This window comes from Dioscorea cayenensis, chromosome 12 (genome assembly GCF_009730915.1).
Source record: "Dioscorea cayenensis subsp. rotundata cultivar TDr96_F1 chromosome 12, TDr96_F1_v2_PseudoChromosome.rev07_lg8_w22 25.fasta, whole genome shotgun sequence".
Lineage (NCBI taxonomy): Eukaryota > Viridiplantae > Streptophyta > Magnoliopsida > Dioscoreales > Dioscoreaceae > Dioscorea > Dioscorea cayenensis.
This window is the reverse complement of record NC_052482.1, coordinates 15,914,499-15,927,924: the sequence shown is the minus strand read 5'-3', so window position 1 is coordinate 15,927,924 and position 13,426 is coordinate 15,914,499. Positions and strand designations below refer to the sequence as shown.

The window sequence follows — 13,426 nt, the reverse complement described above, 5'->3', positions numbered from 1 at the left end:
TTCACATCTCACAATTGAAAAGGAGGGTTAGTGGAACAGTTTCAACTATCTTGCCTAGTTTTGTTAATTTGACTAAAGAAGTTGTTTTGAAACTTGTGGCGATACTCAACAGCCAGCTAGTGAAAAGATTCAATAGAGCAGCTTTGAAGTATCTGGTACAATGGTCTAACTCTACAAAAGAAAAGGCAACTTGGGAATATTTTGAAGATTTAATGAAGAAGTATCATGAGTTCTACTCAGCAAATCCTTAAGATAGCAAGTTCTGGCCACCGAATCCTTAAGGGCAACATTTATTTTGAGTGGGTCATTTTCCTTAAGATTGTTGTCCTACTTTCCTCTTACTTTCTCTTAAGTGATTAGGGTTCTAGGAGATCTCCAGGATCATTTGATCCTCTCATTTTCCTTCGTGTATTTTCTGTTTGCATCTAATAAATCCTATTTTAGTGTTATTTGTTGTCCCAAATTTCAGGATTTGCATAAGTCCCCCTATAAGAGGAATAATATTTTCTCTCTTTTAGAGTTACATGGAAGATAGATTTATTTATAAAGGCTCCGTAAACCACTGTAATTAGTGCACCTAAATATCTGTTTGTATCTTTAATCATGTTTATCATCTTTGTAAAAAAGAAAAAAAAATTTCCCCTAAAGCAATTAAAAATGGCTTTGTACAAAAAAACAAAAAAGTCACAAGCAACTTCAAGAGGACATGAATTAAGTACATAAACGGATCTCAAATTTTCCGGATATATATAAATATATGAAAGAAGAAACTTTACCATGTATATGTTTAATTAATTTTTTTATAAATTAATTTCATTTTTTTAAAGGGTATATACAAGTAAAAAATAAAATTGTTTAGATTTACTGCATTTTATAATTTTTATTGCTTTATGGTTTTCCATATTATTATGCATATATATATATATATCCACAAAATATAAATATATAAATAAATATATTTATATATCCATTGGTTGAAGGAAGGCTTGTAGCTTTGTATCCGTGAGTTTCCGAAGCTGCTTGTTTCCTCTACTTCTCAGAATGGCTCTTACTCCCTGGTCTTTCTCTCTTTATCACTTCTCCTTTTTAACTGAGAAATCCCACAAGAGCATTCAATCATGCCCACCATCTCTTCTTCTCCAACCACCCAGACTTTCAGCCTTTGCCCGTTCGATTCTTCCAAGCTTCTGCAATGCGAGAAGGCTTGTTGCTCTCTGTGTGAAAGAAGAACAGACCCAATCACCAGTGCTGGATTCAGACGCTTCTCCTCCTTCTTCAAAGACTGTTCTTGTTGTTGGTGGGAGTGGTGGTGTTGGTATGTGCTCTCATTTTCTTTCTTTCTTTCTTTCTTCCTCCAATTGTCCTGCTTTTAGTTTGTGCTTTTGTATTTTGTTTTGTTCTTGTTGTATTTGTGCACATCAATTTTGGGGTAGAAAAATTTTGATGATTATGTGATGTGCTGAAATTGATGAAGATAGGTTAGTTTATAATTCAATTTTTAATATTTGTTTATGCTGACTGATGAGGGTTTCACTAGGATTCTGGAAAGTCTAATGTTAGTGAAGTTTTTCAAAGTGGTTGTGAACAAGATTAGCTATTAGTTAAGAAACATTTGATGTTGATGTGTAAGAAAAAATGGTGTTAATTTAAAGTAACATTTTCCAGTATAGCATTTAAAGTTTGGTCTCTTGCCTCGGTTCTTGGTCAGCTATTCATCACCAAACCTCTTATTTAGGGCATCTCTGGATTGCTGAACTTGATCTTAGCCCAATTGCCTGTACCCTTGTTCTGATGGTTACAAATCATTTTTTTTCACCCTCTTTTCTGGATCATATACTGATTATAGCATGAATGAAATCCTAATTAGAACAATAAATATGAGTGAAACCTTCGAAGCCTGGGTTAGACGAGTTAAACAATGACCTAAGAGGGGTTTAAAACAAGTAGGAATGCTTTAAAACAAGTAAATTATAGAAGAAATAATCAGCTCAGTAGTTCAGCAATGATTTCATTAATTTGTTAATAGTAATTTCAGAATGAGAATGAGTAACAGTAATTCAAGAATGAATGTAAGACTTAACTGTAATGTTAGAACAAGGTAACAGTGTTCAAATAGTGATTAACAGTAATTCCAGAATTGCTTCAACAAAGGTTGCAATAGTGCTTAACATTGATTTCAGAATTGATTCAATAATAGTTTTGAGAGGGGAATATGGCAGAAATTTCAATGATTATACAAGTAATTGGTGAGCCAAAACTCATGAGAACAGTGATTTCAGCATGCACAATCGAGAAGGAAATCGGTCTCAGATGTTGGATCTTCTACTGCTGATAGCATGCAATAAATCCTAATTAAATAATAAATTCGAGTTAGAACTTCCAAGCCAAAGATTTGGCAAGTTAAAACACTGCCTTAAAACTGATTTTGCCTATTTTATACATGAATTTCCATTGTCTCTTCAGTTGTGCAAGAATTTTCAGTGTCCTTTTAGTTGTTAGGGTACACCTAGGTGTGCCTATCATGTCTCAGCAAGGAGCTTGTGCAAGTGTCGACCCAAGCAAGGAAAAAAAGAACGAGATATGAGCAATGGAGAAGCCTGTGGTTTCTAGGGTTTTCAATGAAAATAGAGACTCATGACAAGATTATTGTTAACTAGAGAAATCAAGGGTGTATATACAAGGGGGGTTGGGGTTTGTCATCCAATGGTCCAAAAAATATTTGTTGGAGTATAAGTATCCAATGGCTATACAATTAGCCGTTGCGATATAAGCAACGATAAAGAAAAAAATAAAACAAAGTAAAAATAGGCTGCCAGTGAGGTGGGACCACCACACGTGCTGCCTCTGCTTGCCAGCCGATACGGTATGTGTGCATGTGGATGTGGTATAAAAAGGCCAACCCACCAAGAGCCCAAATGAGATATTCAAGAGAGCATGGCAATAAGCATATATAAATATGCAGCAGTTTTTAAGTACCCGATGTGGAACTATCTTTGCAAGAGAAACTGTTTTGACTTAGGTTTGGTTGTGTAGGAATGTGGGTATGGCCTAGCTTTGGTAGTGGCCTAGCTTGTCCTAGTTCCAATAATTTTTTCATTGGAGGAAGATTTGATGATTAAAATGTTTGTGTTATTCAATTTGTGAGTTTTCATACCTTTTTAGCCCTTCATATCAAGATGGATACATAATGAGATTGAGATAACTTTATTGAGAAGAATTGCCCTCTATAAATAGAGAGGCTACAAATCATAATCGGAATTACATGATATGATGACTGACCAATCAATTCATTCAAACTTCTATTGGTGTTCTCATGAGGAGATTAATGCATTAACAATCATGGTTAATAATCAATTTCAAAACACAATTTTAAGAACTTAATTAATAACACGACAAATTTCGAGTCATACTATAATATGTAACTGGACCAATTTCTTGGCTAAATCAATTCTCTACATCGCTAAGATCCTCGAGATTGACAATTCAACTTAGTGTCTAATACCACTAAAATTTGTCATACCTCGTATCAGAAACCACGAGGTTGGCATGTGACAAATCACTGCTTGCCCGCGTGGCGTGCACCTTGTAAGCATGCAAGGCTTTACAACATGTTTCATGCACCTAAGCACAAAAAACCAACAATATAATTTAAAACAATTACAACACCAATAAACATATCATCCAAATCCTCCAAAATTGAAACATTCACTAAAACCTTATAACAGCACGTCATCAAGTAAAACATCCCACAATAGTAAAAAATTTAATCCAAATATAAAAGGTCTGACAAACTAACAGACTTTGGACTACACCAAGTGAACATGGTGCTACTCAATGAACCATTGCTCAGCTAGCCACTTGACTAATTACTATTGTCTAGTAAGCAATCCACTAAACATTAAACATGGTGTAAGGAAGGTAATAGTTCAATGATCAAATAAATATGTCACAAGTTATTTCATCAAAATATAGTTTTCAAGAATTTATATCTGAATATTGTAAAAAATCAGAGCATATATATATATATATCATAACCAAGCTGATTGAGTATTAGAATATTAAAAAATCAGATTGTATATGTATATCCAGTTAGAATTGTTTCCCAAAATCTATATGTCTCCCAAATTTGCAACTATCATCATTTAACTCGTGATAAGAGACAAAATGCGGAGTTACCACTAGTGTTATCCCAGTGGCTCAAGTAAGAATACAAAACTTGTTATTATTTCACCAACTGCTCAACGCGAAGCTAGTTTCATTTCTAGACGTTCATGTCGACATAGTTCTTGTTGTACCTCTGTTGGCTAGGTGAGAGCATAGTTAATTTAGATACTAAGTAAGATAAATTAAATTACTTTTTGCGTCAAAAATTATAAATGCTGGTATGTCTACAAGTCAAACGTCAATAACTACATGAAGTGCAATTGTGAATTTTTACTTTAAAAATACAACAAATATACTAAAATAAAATTCTAAAAATTGAGCATATATAGTAACTACATGAAGTACAATTGTGAATTTTTACTTTGAAAAATACAACAAATATACCAAAATAATATTCCAAAAATTTAGAATTCAGAGTTCAAGCAGATAGCATACTCAAAACAACTAAGAAAGGACAAATTATGTGATTCCTTTTTTAGGAAAATAATCCAATTATTTTCATAATCAAATTATAAGTACTTGAAACTTCATAATTAATTATATGTGGATTATCTTACATGGCCGACTCCAAAACCAAATCTTGAACACCTAGTCAAACTCCTTGAAGGGGTCCTATAATGAGAAAAGTTTCTATAAGGTTCCGATAAGACTCTAATAGTAGCCCAATTTGCTATCTTTCCAAACATAATTCTGATGGCATGACAATATAAATCATCCAATCAAATGACCAAAACTATATGATTGGACCATCATGGTCTTACTCAAAGCTTTATCAACTAGGATGTCAATATAATAAAGTTTCATTCCACATTCATTGAGGAAAATTACCAAAATTTTAGTAGGTATAGTGACCAATTTAATGCATTATTGTTTACTCTCAAAAGGTTATTTAATAAGATGCTGCTAAAGCACTCTGTGGAATACATCAACTAGCTCTTCAAGGTAGGAACTTAAGTTGAGAAAGCGATTTGTAGATTTGACCTTATCCATGTGAAGTTAATGACTAAGACAGAATTATGATTCAACATTTTTTGCTTAGATTTGTCTTTTATCCTTTCCTCAAAGAGCAAAACACATTATTCAATGTCTCACTACCTCAAGCACAGGACTGAGACACGCAGATGTGTAAGCTGTTGCTGTGCGCATTTCCTCGTGTGCTTTAATGTCTGTTGTGCCTTAATCTTATAAGCGTAAGACGACCTACCAGTTTTAAGAGAACCTAATTCTTTGCAAGTTAATTGTTTAAGTCAATTGTTTTTTCCCCAGGGCAGTTAGTGGTAGCCGCTCTTTTAAACAGAAACATCAAGTCGCGGTTGTTGCTTAGAGATCCTACAAAAGCAATACAATTGTTTGGTGTGCAAGATAAGAGTAAACTAGAGGTATTATTTACTAACTTTTTTCTTTATTTGTCCCTTTTTCTTCTCATGCTATATTTTTTTGTCTGTTTGGTTCAGTATTTCCTTATGACCTTTACAATAGGGGTATGATCAATCTTGTCCTCATATTAGGATTCATCTGGCTCAATCTCAAGATGCCTGTTTGATTTTGTATAGTTTCACTCACAATCCTGAAAATTACAACTGCATACTTGCTAGTAATTTGATTCTCAACCTATCTTAAATATCATTATTGGAGGAATGTGTACCTCAAGAAAATGTTATATCCATTTCTAGTCTTCATGAACTCATTCCTAAATAATGCTTTAATGATTGTTGCAGCAAATAAATTCTTCATCCAATCCACTAGATTTTTAGTATGAATATTGTAGATTGCTTGTGCATCTTCTGAATTGCTTTTGCACTTTTTCTAACCATATTTATTTGACATTGAAGCTCTATTTCCTTGAATCTACTTTCCATTGATGATCATGTCAAAAGTTTTTAAGTGGATAGGTATGGAAAGGAGACACAAGGAATCCCAGTGACTTAGATCCCGCTAAATTTGAGGTATGTAAAATGCTGTCTTCTTGATATTTTCTTAGTTTAGGGGATAGTTTACTAGTTTTTGCATCTTCTTTTCCCTCTTCACAGGGAGTTACCCATGTAATTTGCTGTACCGGGACTACTGCCTTTCCTTCGAGACGCTGGGATGGAGACAACACACCTGAAAGAGTAGGTATGCATTATGCTTAGCTATTTACCTTATACTTTCATTAATTTGTTCATCATTGCCTGTGTGTATTAAACTTCATCGTACCAACTGTTCTTAATGTTTTCATTTGAATAGAATACTTAACAAAGTTAAGCTTTCCATGATCTGAATGATACAATACTGACTTCTATTAAATCATTTTTGTAGTTCTTTTGGTTTGTCCTTGGCAGTTGAATTAAGGTCCATGTGTTTTGACGTGCTTTCTTGCTTCTGACAAGCTTTTGCTCCTGCTTCAAACTATGATGACAAACGTTTCTCTTTATCAATGCAGTTTATTGTTTGTGATAACTTCCTTATGCACTCAGAAGAAGCATCATTATGTTATCTTCCTATTTTGATTCACAATTGGTTCTTCTACAATAGGACGTCTAAATGTTTTTAATCTTGAAGGCCCTTTCATTTTGTTCAAAATATGGGTTATAATATAGTAGGTGCAAGTCATTTCTTTCAATTATCTCACTATGCCATTTGAAGATTGGGACGGCGTCAGGAATCTTGTTTTGGCATTGCCTTCAACGCTTGATAGATTTGTTCTTGTCTCATCAGTTGGAGTTACGAAATTCAATGAGCTTCCATGGAGGTATGTTTGCTCAAGAAAGTAAATTTTTCTATATTGAACATTTATTTGTTTATATCCAATTTGGTCAGGATATCCAAAGTTACCATCTTTAATGAAATTTCTGAGATGACCATGTTGTGTCAACGGGCATCTGCTCAATGCAAATATTTTTAACAATTGTGATAAGTTGCCCATTTTGCAAGTGCTTGTGTATAAATGGTTCTTAATAGTTTAGTTATCATTGGCCTGCTTGGTGTAATTCTCATTATTGAAGACCGTATGTAATTTTTCAAACTTATGTAATATGCATTATTGCTGACTCATTGAACTGAATGGCTAACTGACAATTTTATATTCACTGGTGGATATGTACTCAGTAACTGATTTGTAGAATAGTAGAAGACACTAATTTACAAAAAGCCAGACTGAACATGACTCGAAACATGTTCATTGAATTGTATATGCATTTAACTAGTGCTTCACATTGACATGAGATGTAGATTTTGTAGTTTTTATTTATACCTTCTTGAGAAATTGATCATGTTTCTTTAGATGTCCAAATTTGTGTAGAGATTTCGATTTTTTTTTTCTTTTCTGAATGCCATAATCAGCCTACTTGCTGGCAAATCTCCCTACTTTTTGGCAGACAAAGCTCTAATAAGATGTTTCTGATTAGATAATTAATGCCTTTTTCCATGAAGCATGTCTGTTTTGATTTTCAGTTATTTTTCTTCTTACCTTTTTCTTTCCATAGCTGAAGATTTCATGTTCAAATTGAAATCCGATATGTTGATAAAATCAGTGGCGTGCTACATACAAATAAATGTACATTGCAAAACTGTCCTATGCATTATTAATGTGATTACTTTGATGGCCTCCTCAAAATTGTGGCGTAACATATAATGAGAATGTATTTTGTTGGAAATAAGCAGCAGTGCAAAAATTGATGTGATGTCATCTTAAGGATTTTTGGATTGTTTGGCTAAATTTCATTCTAGTGTGAAAGAATATGAGAAAAGGGGGGAAGGAAGACAGATACATGTCACTGAGCAGTTCGTGAGAACACAGAAACTCAATGGTCCATGTTAACCAAAATGATACTCTTAACTTCTGCAATGGAACAAGTCTTACTTTAAACTTGTTCCATTATATGAAATGACAATAAAATCAAAGCCAATGTGGGACCCTTTCTTTTATGTTTCAAAATTAAGGACCTCTAATAATAAAAAATGCTGACTAAATCTTACAAAATATGATGTTAATGTGCATTGCTATTCCATCTACATCAAAGTGGGTAGGAAGTTCCATGATACTCTTCACGTGAATATTGGTCTATCTGCAATTCGGTGAGAGTGAAACTTAAAGGTGAGTGAACACATAAGATCACTAGTAGGCAATGGTGCTCATTGATTTAGAAGAATAATGGAATTATGAACAAAATGAATTTTAAAGAGTGTTTCTTCTTTACCTTCAATGATATAAAACACCTTGATATGGCAAATGAAGTCACCCTACAGATTTCTTCAAGCCTTTTTGGGAAATAATTTCTAATTCAGGTTGTGGACATCATATGATGAAATTGAGTTCTAAAAATGATGTTATTTTTCCAACCTGAAGACAAAAATGACTGGGTAAAACAGTGTCAATATTTTCCTAGTATAACAATGTCACTATTGCCTCCTTAATTCTGAGGCCAATCCAGCAAGGGATAATTCAATGCATATAGATTATCATTTCCTACTATAAATTTCTAGTCTGATCATGCCAATTGAGTGGTGGTCATCTTTTGGCCTTATCTTTGAATATCATTGTGGGGCTTACTTTCTCAATATATTAAAATTGACAGTGCTGACTTTCTCAATATTTTTAAATTAAGTCTGCCAAATTTTCATCTGTCTTCAGCCCTTCTGTGTGATTTTATAGTTCACACTGGGTTAGATTAATCAAGATGTCTCATTGGAGTTGCTTTTGTCATTTTATGTTTCGAAAGAACCTCTGTCATGCTGTCATACAACAAATTAGGCTTTTGCCAAGATTTCTGCTATAGTTTTGTCCACCATTTGGATGCTTAAAATAAGATGTGTTCGTCTACCACTCATTTCTCACTACAAAGCCAGTGTTTAAAGTAATTTAGTGTGCTTTATACAAAATGCTGGTCATTTGTGCAGATTTTATATCTTTTTTCCAGAATATGTCGGGCATGGTTTCTTTCTATTATCTTTACAAGAGTTTCTTCTCATTCTTAACATTGAACCCTGATCTATGAGCTTTGTATGCTTGACTACACATTAGTAATGTTCCTATATTGCTTATATACTCTAAACCATTTGATATAGATTAATTTTAGTCAATATAATTTGTCCCTAACTTGCATTCCAATATGGCATTTATATTGATATGATTATAACAGATGAAATTTGCATATGCTTTCTAATTTGGTTGATTATTCTCTTTCAGTATCATGAATCTCTTTGGGGTTCTTAAGTTTAAGAAGATGGGGGAGGATTTTGTTCACAATTCTGGCCTACCTTTCACCATAATCAGGTTTTATTTCGTATATCTTAGAGATGTGAGCGTGTCTTCTTAATTTATTCCTGAAAAGTTTCTTGCTATATGCAACTAGGCATTGCTGTTTCATTCTTATGAGCACTTTGGTTTTCAGGGCTGGAAGATTGACTGATGGGCCATACACATCATATGATCTAAATACACTACTTAAGGCAACTTCAGGAGAACGGCGTGCAGTCATTATTGGTCAAGGTAATGTTAAGATTATCCTCTTAATTAAGACTCGTCGTTTTTAAGTTACTCTATAGTCTGCAGGTAGTATGCTTCTCAGTCTAGTATATTTACTAAATTGGAAATAATGTACAGAACACAAAGTGGTCTTGACTTCAGCTCATAAAGGTTCAGTATATACATGTGATACATTCTTGTATAAAATTCTTGGACCGCCTTTTTTGAGTAATCAAGTCTAAAATTGGAAGAAATTAATGGAAAATGTATGCTCATGTTTGGTCTGCTCATGAACAGAATAATTTGAGATGCCACATTGAATCTGTTCCTCAGCTAGAGCAATTTTAATGACATGCATCACCTCTTCATTTTCTTCCCTTTTTCCTTTTGTTGTTCCTTTTCATATACTTGGTCTCCTCCACCTTCTTTGTATCTTCAATCACCCCAAATTCCACGAGGATAATGAGGAAGACCTGAATGTGTATATATGGAGAAGAGGAACAAAAAAGCAAGGAAGTTAGCTTAGAGTAGCTCCACTGCCAAACATAACTGTCTTATCTTTTTGTTTATACCATGTGGACAATATCCTGGAATGGAATGCCATTCCAATTAATTCTATCTCATATCAGTGAATTCTTGGCTATGTTAAAGGTGCCATCATTCCTGGTTCTCCTTGACAGTTTTTACTGTTAACAATGTGAAATCAACATCATGTTAGGCTATCAAACTCAGCCATTTTTGTTGTATGACTTGTATACTTTGTATGAAATCTTGTGTGATTATCATTTATGGAGAAGAATTGACCTACTAGTACCACTATGCTCTTTCCCTTTACATCAATATTCTATAAACAATGATATATCAGCATTCTGTTTCATGGATTGTTTCCCTGTGCATGTGTGTATCTATTTATGGGAATAGAAGTGGTTTATCAATAAACTCAAGCTGCCTCTTCTCCTATTGTATTAACTTGAATTGAGTAAATCTCATATATGATGGTACTTTTATGTCTTTGTATGTTTCTGTTGCTCTTAGAACTTCAGACACAGGCTAAGTGTGTTATTCTGTACAAGGATACATGGTTCTTATCCTCCTCCCTTTGCTCATAATTTTTCTCTCACTATAACATTATATTCTATTGTTTGTTATAGGAGACAAACTTGTGGGAGAGGTCAGTAGACTTGTTGTAGCAGAAGCTTGCATACAAGCTTTGGACATTGACTTTGCAGAAGGACAAATATATGAAATCAACTCAGTTGAGGTAAATGCTGATATGGATCTTGAAAAACATGATTTTACATAATAGAAAACTTTTTTATTTTCATATTAGAATGTCCAAGCAGAGACTGTGACGCTGATTAACAAGCCATTACTTGTTCTATAGATCACAGATTTGGTTACTTCTCAATCTCATCCCACAATCCCACACCACAAACACAATCTGTTTCATGCCTTTGTGCCATATTCCTGTCTCCTAAGTTGGTTCTCTACCACCTGCTTCTAAGCCTGTGCCATTTTCCGACACATATTTCTCAAACCCTGATTTGTAACAATTAATTTTAATGTTCTCTTTTCTCTGTGCCAAATGTTTGCAACTAAAGCCACCTTATTCTACTTTGTTCTATCGTTCTATGGGTGCCTGTAGGATATGAAAATTTTAATATTAATTTTTACCTGATCATATGACAGTGGTAAAATATTTCCGTCAAAAAGTGTTGTAAAATACATTTGCAATTTTTTAGAGTATTCTTGTGATCCTGATCCACATTAACTATCTGATCTCCGTCGTAATCAGCTGTTACTCTGTAATGGAAAGGGTAGATCACTAATCATCATACAATATGTAACACTTTATTATGTTTGAATCTCTCTGCCATATACTTGCCGGAAGGATGAACATTTTGTGTTTGTTTTCTGTTCTTTTGGCACCATTGTGCCTTGAACTCATACTCTTTATCTTTTCGACAGAAATTCTTTTGCAAACTGTTCTATGAGTTGGTTGACTAAGGAAGAATGAACATGATATTTATATTTGTAGATGCTTTTGAAGTTATTTTCCAAACCAATTAATCAAAATATCATGATTTTTTGCAACATGCAGCGTAACAAGCCATTTGATTTTCAACAGGGTGAAGGACCTGGAAGTGACCCGGAGAAATGGAAGGAGCTTTTTAAAGCTGCTACAGTTAATTAGATGTACTCTGGCTTTGTCTTGATATATATTTTGGTTGTCACTTCATTGATCTTATGTAAGTACCTTCATTACTCCACACTTGGCTTTTTTTTTTTCGATGAATTTGTTGTTTATAAATGATTTCTGTATAAAAGATGTTGCATGAAAACTTTATTTGGATCACGGAATAAGAATGGAAATAAAAAAAGAAAAGAATAGAAAAAGGATGGGGATAGGAATAAAAAAGAGAATAGAATAAAAATAATGTTTGAATACAGGGAATGAACATTGGGAATAAAAAAAAGAAAAATGAGGTAACATGATTTTCATATCCTTCATATGGATAAATTAAATTAATATATTAAATAGTGAATTATATTTCATTATAATTGTCATAATTAAATATTTAAATAAAATATTAATTGTAATTATTATATTCTAATTAATTTTTTAAACTACATATTTTATTTTATCTAATATTTAAATTAGATCACACACCATAATATATGATACAGGTAATTTATAACTAAATATTTACATAGATAATTACTCAAATAATTTAATGTTTATAATTATGTAGATATTTAAATATTTTACATACATCACTACTCACTCCTATTACGATAATTTATATTTAAATTAAATTATTCATATTAACTATTATTATTAATCTAATGTTGAAAACTATTAATCATCAAATTTTGTTGTTAGATACTTAAATTAAACCATTCATTTTAAATTTTAAATTAGGAGAAATAATTAAATTTAAATGGAAAACACATATTATTATTAAAAAAATATTTTATTTATCTGATTCCATTCACCTCAATAAAACATAAATAAAATAGCAAACAGATAAGCATAATAAATTCATTATGATTTAAAAATATAATAATACATAAGCAAATTATTCATATCTCCCTTAGAACTTACAAATATCTCAAACAAATCAATACAACCCAACTCTTCAACAACCCAGCTCTTCAACATTACAAATACAAACAAGGCTTACCTCCTTATTAATCAACCACACTTCAATAGATCTAGATATGTGAGACTTCAAAAAGCTGGAAACAACCTAGCTTTTTGACTGCAAGGAAGTAAATGGTGGGTTACATAATATGCTCAAAAAGAATAATAAACCAAACCAAAGGAACAACACTTATGGATTGCAATCCAGGTTGGCTTTAGACAATCATCACCAGATCTTGATAGAGAGGATTACGGGGGTTAGGGTCTCAGAAGAGATGGAGAGTAAACTAAGAGAGAAAAGAAAAACAACGGGGTTAGGGTCTCAGAAGAGATGGAGAGTAAACTAAGAGAGAAAAGAAAAACAGGTTTTGGGAAAAAATTATAAATAAAGGGCAAAATGGTCTTTTCCATGAAGGGGATTACTCAATGCCACCGATTTTGAGGGGTGTGGGATTACTTTGTGAAAGGAGTCCAACTCCTTTTAAAAGCAAACTGTTCATCCCTTTGCAGCATATCAAATGAGGTTATACAACAAAAGGTGGGAGTGGTTCCCATTCCATAATTAAAGAGAAGATTAAAAATAATAAGAAGAAGCTTACCAGAAGTTAACCTTCTCTTTAATTCAGAGGTGCTAGAAGAGTGGCTATATGAGGAGAGCTTAAGTATGGAGA

General features: G+C 33.0%; 1 protein-coding gene across 2 annotated transcripts; it reads left to right on the top strand.

Annotated features, from left to right (window-relative positions):
* The first annotated feature begins 991 nt into the window (after positions 1-991).
* Positions 992-11,986, top strand: LOC120274158 (uncharacterized protein At2g37660, chloroplastic). Of its 2 annotated transcripts, none has more exons than XM_039280919.1 (9): positions 992-1,315; positions 5,431-5,543; positions 6,057-6,110; positions 6,195-6,275; positions 6,747-6,895; positions 9,332-9,418; positions 9,537-9,634; positions 10,762-10,871; positions 11,739-11,986. In XM_039280919.1, the coding sequence occupies exons 1-9, from the start codon at positions 1,042-1,044 to the stop codon at positions 11,802-11,804; spliced, it is 1,032 nt and encodes a 343-aa protein (XP_039136853.1). In that variant the 5' UTR covers positions 992-1,041; the 3' UTR covers positions 11,805-11,986. The 2 variants fall into 2 exon arrangements, with proteins under 2 accessions (XP_039136853.1, XP_039136854.1); XM_039280920.1 differs by having other exon boundaries at positions 6,195-6,279; positions 6,790-6,895; positions 11,739-11,984.
* The last annotated feature ends 1,440 nt before the right edge of the window (positions 11,987-13,426 follow it).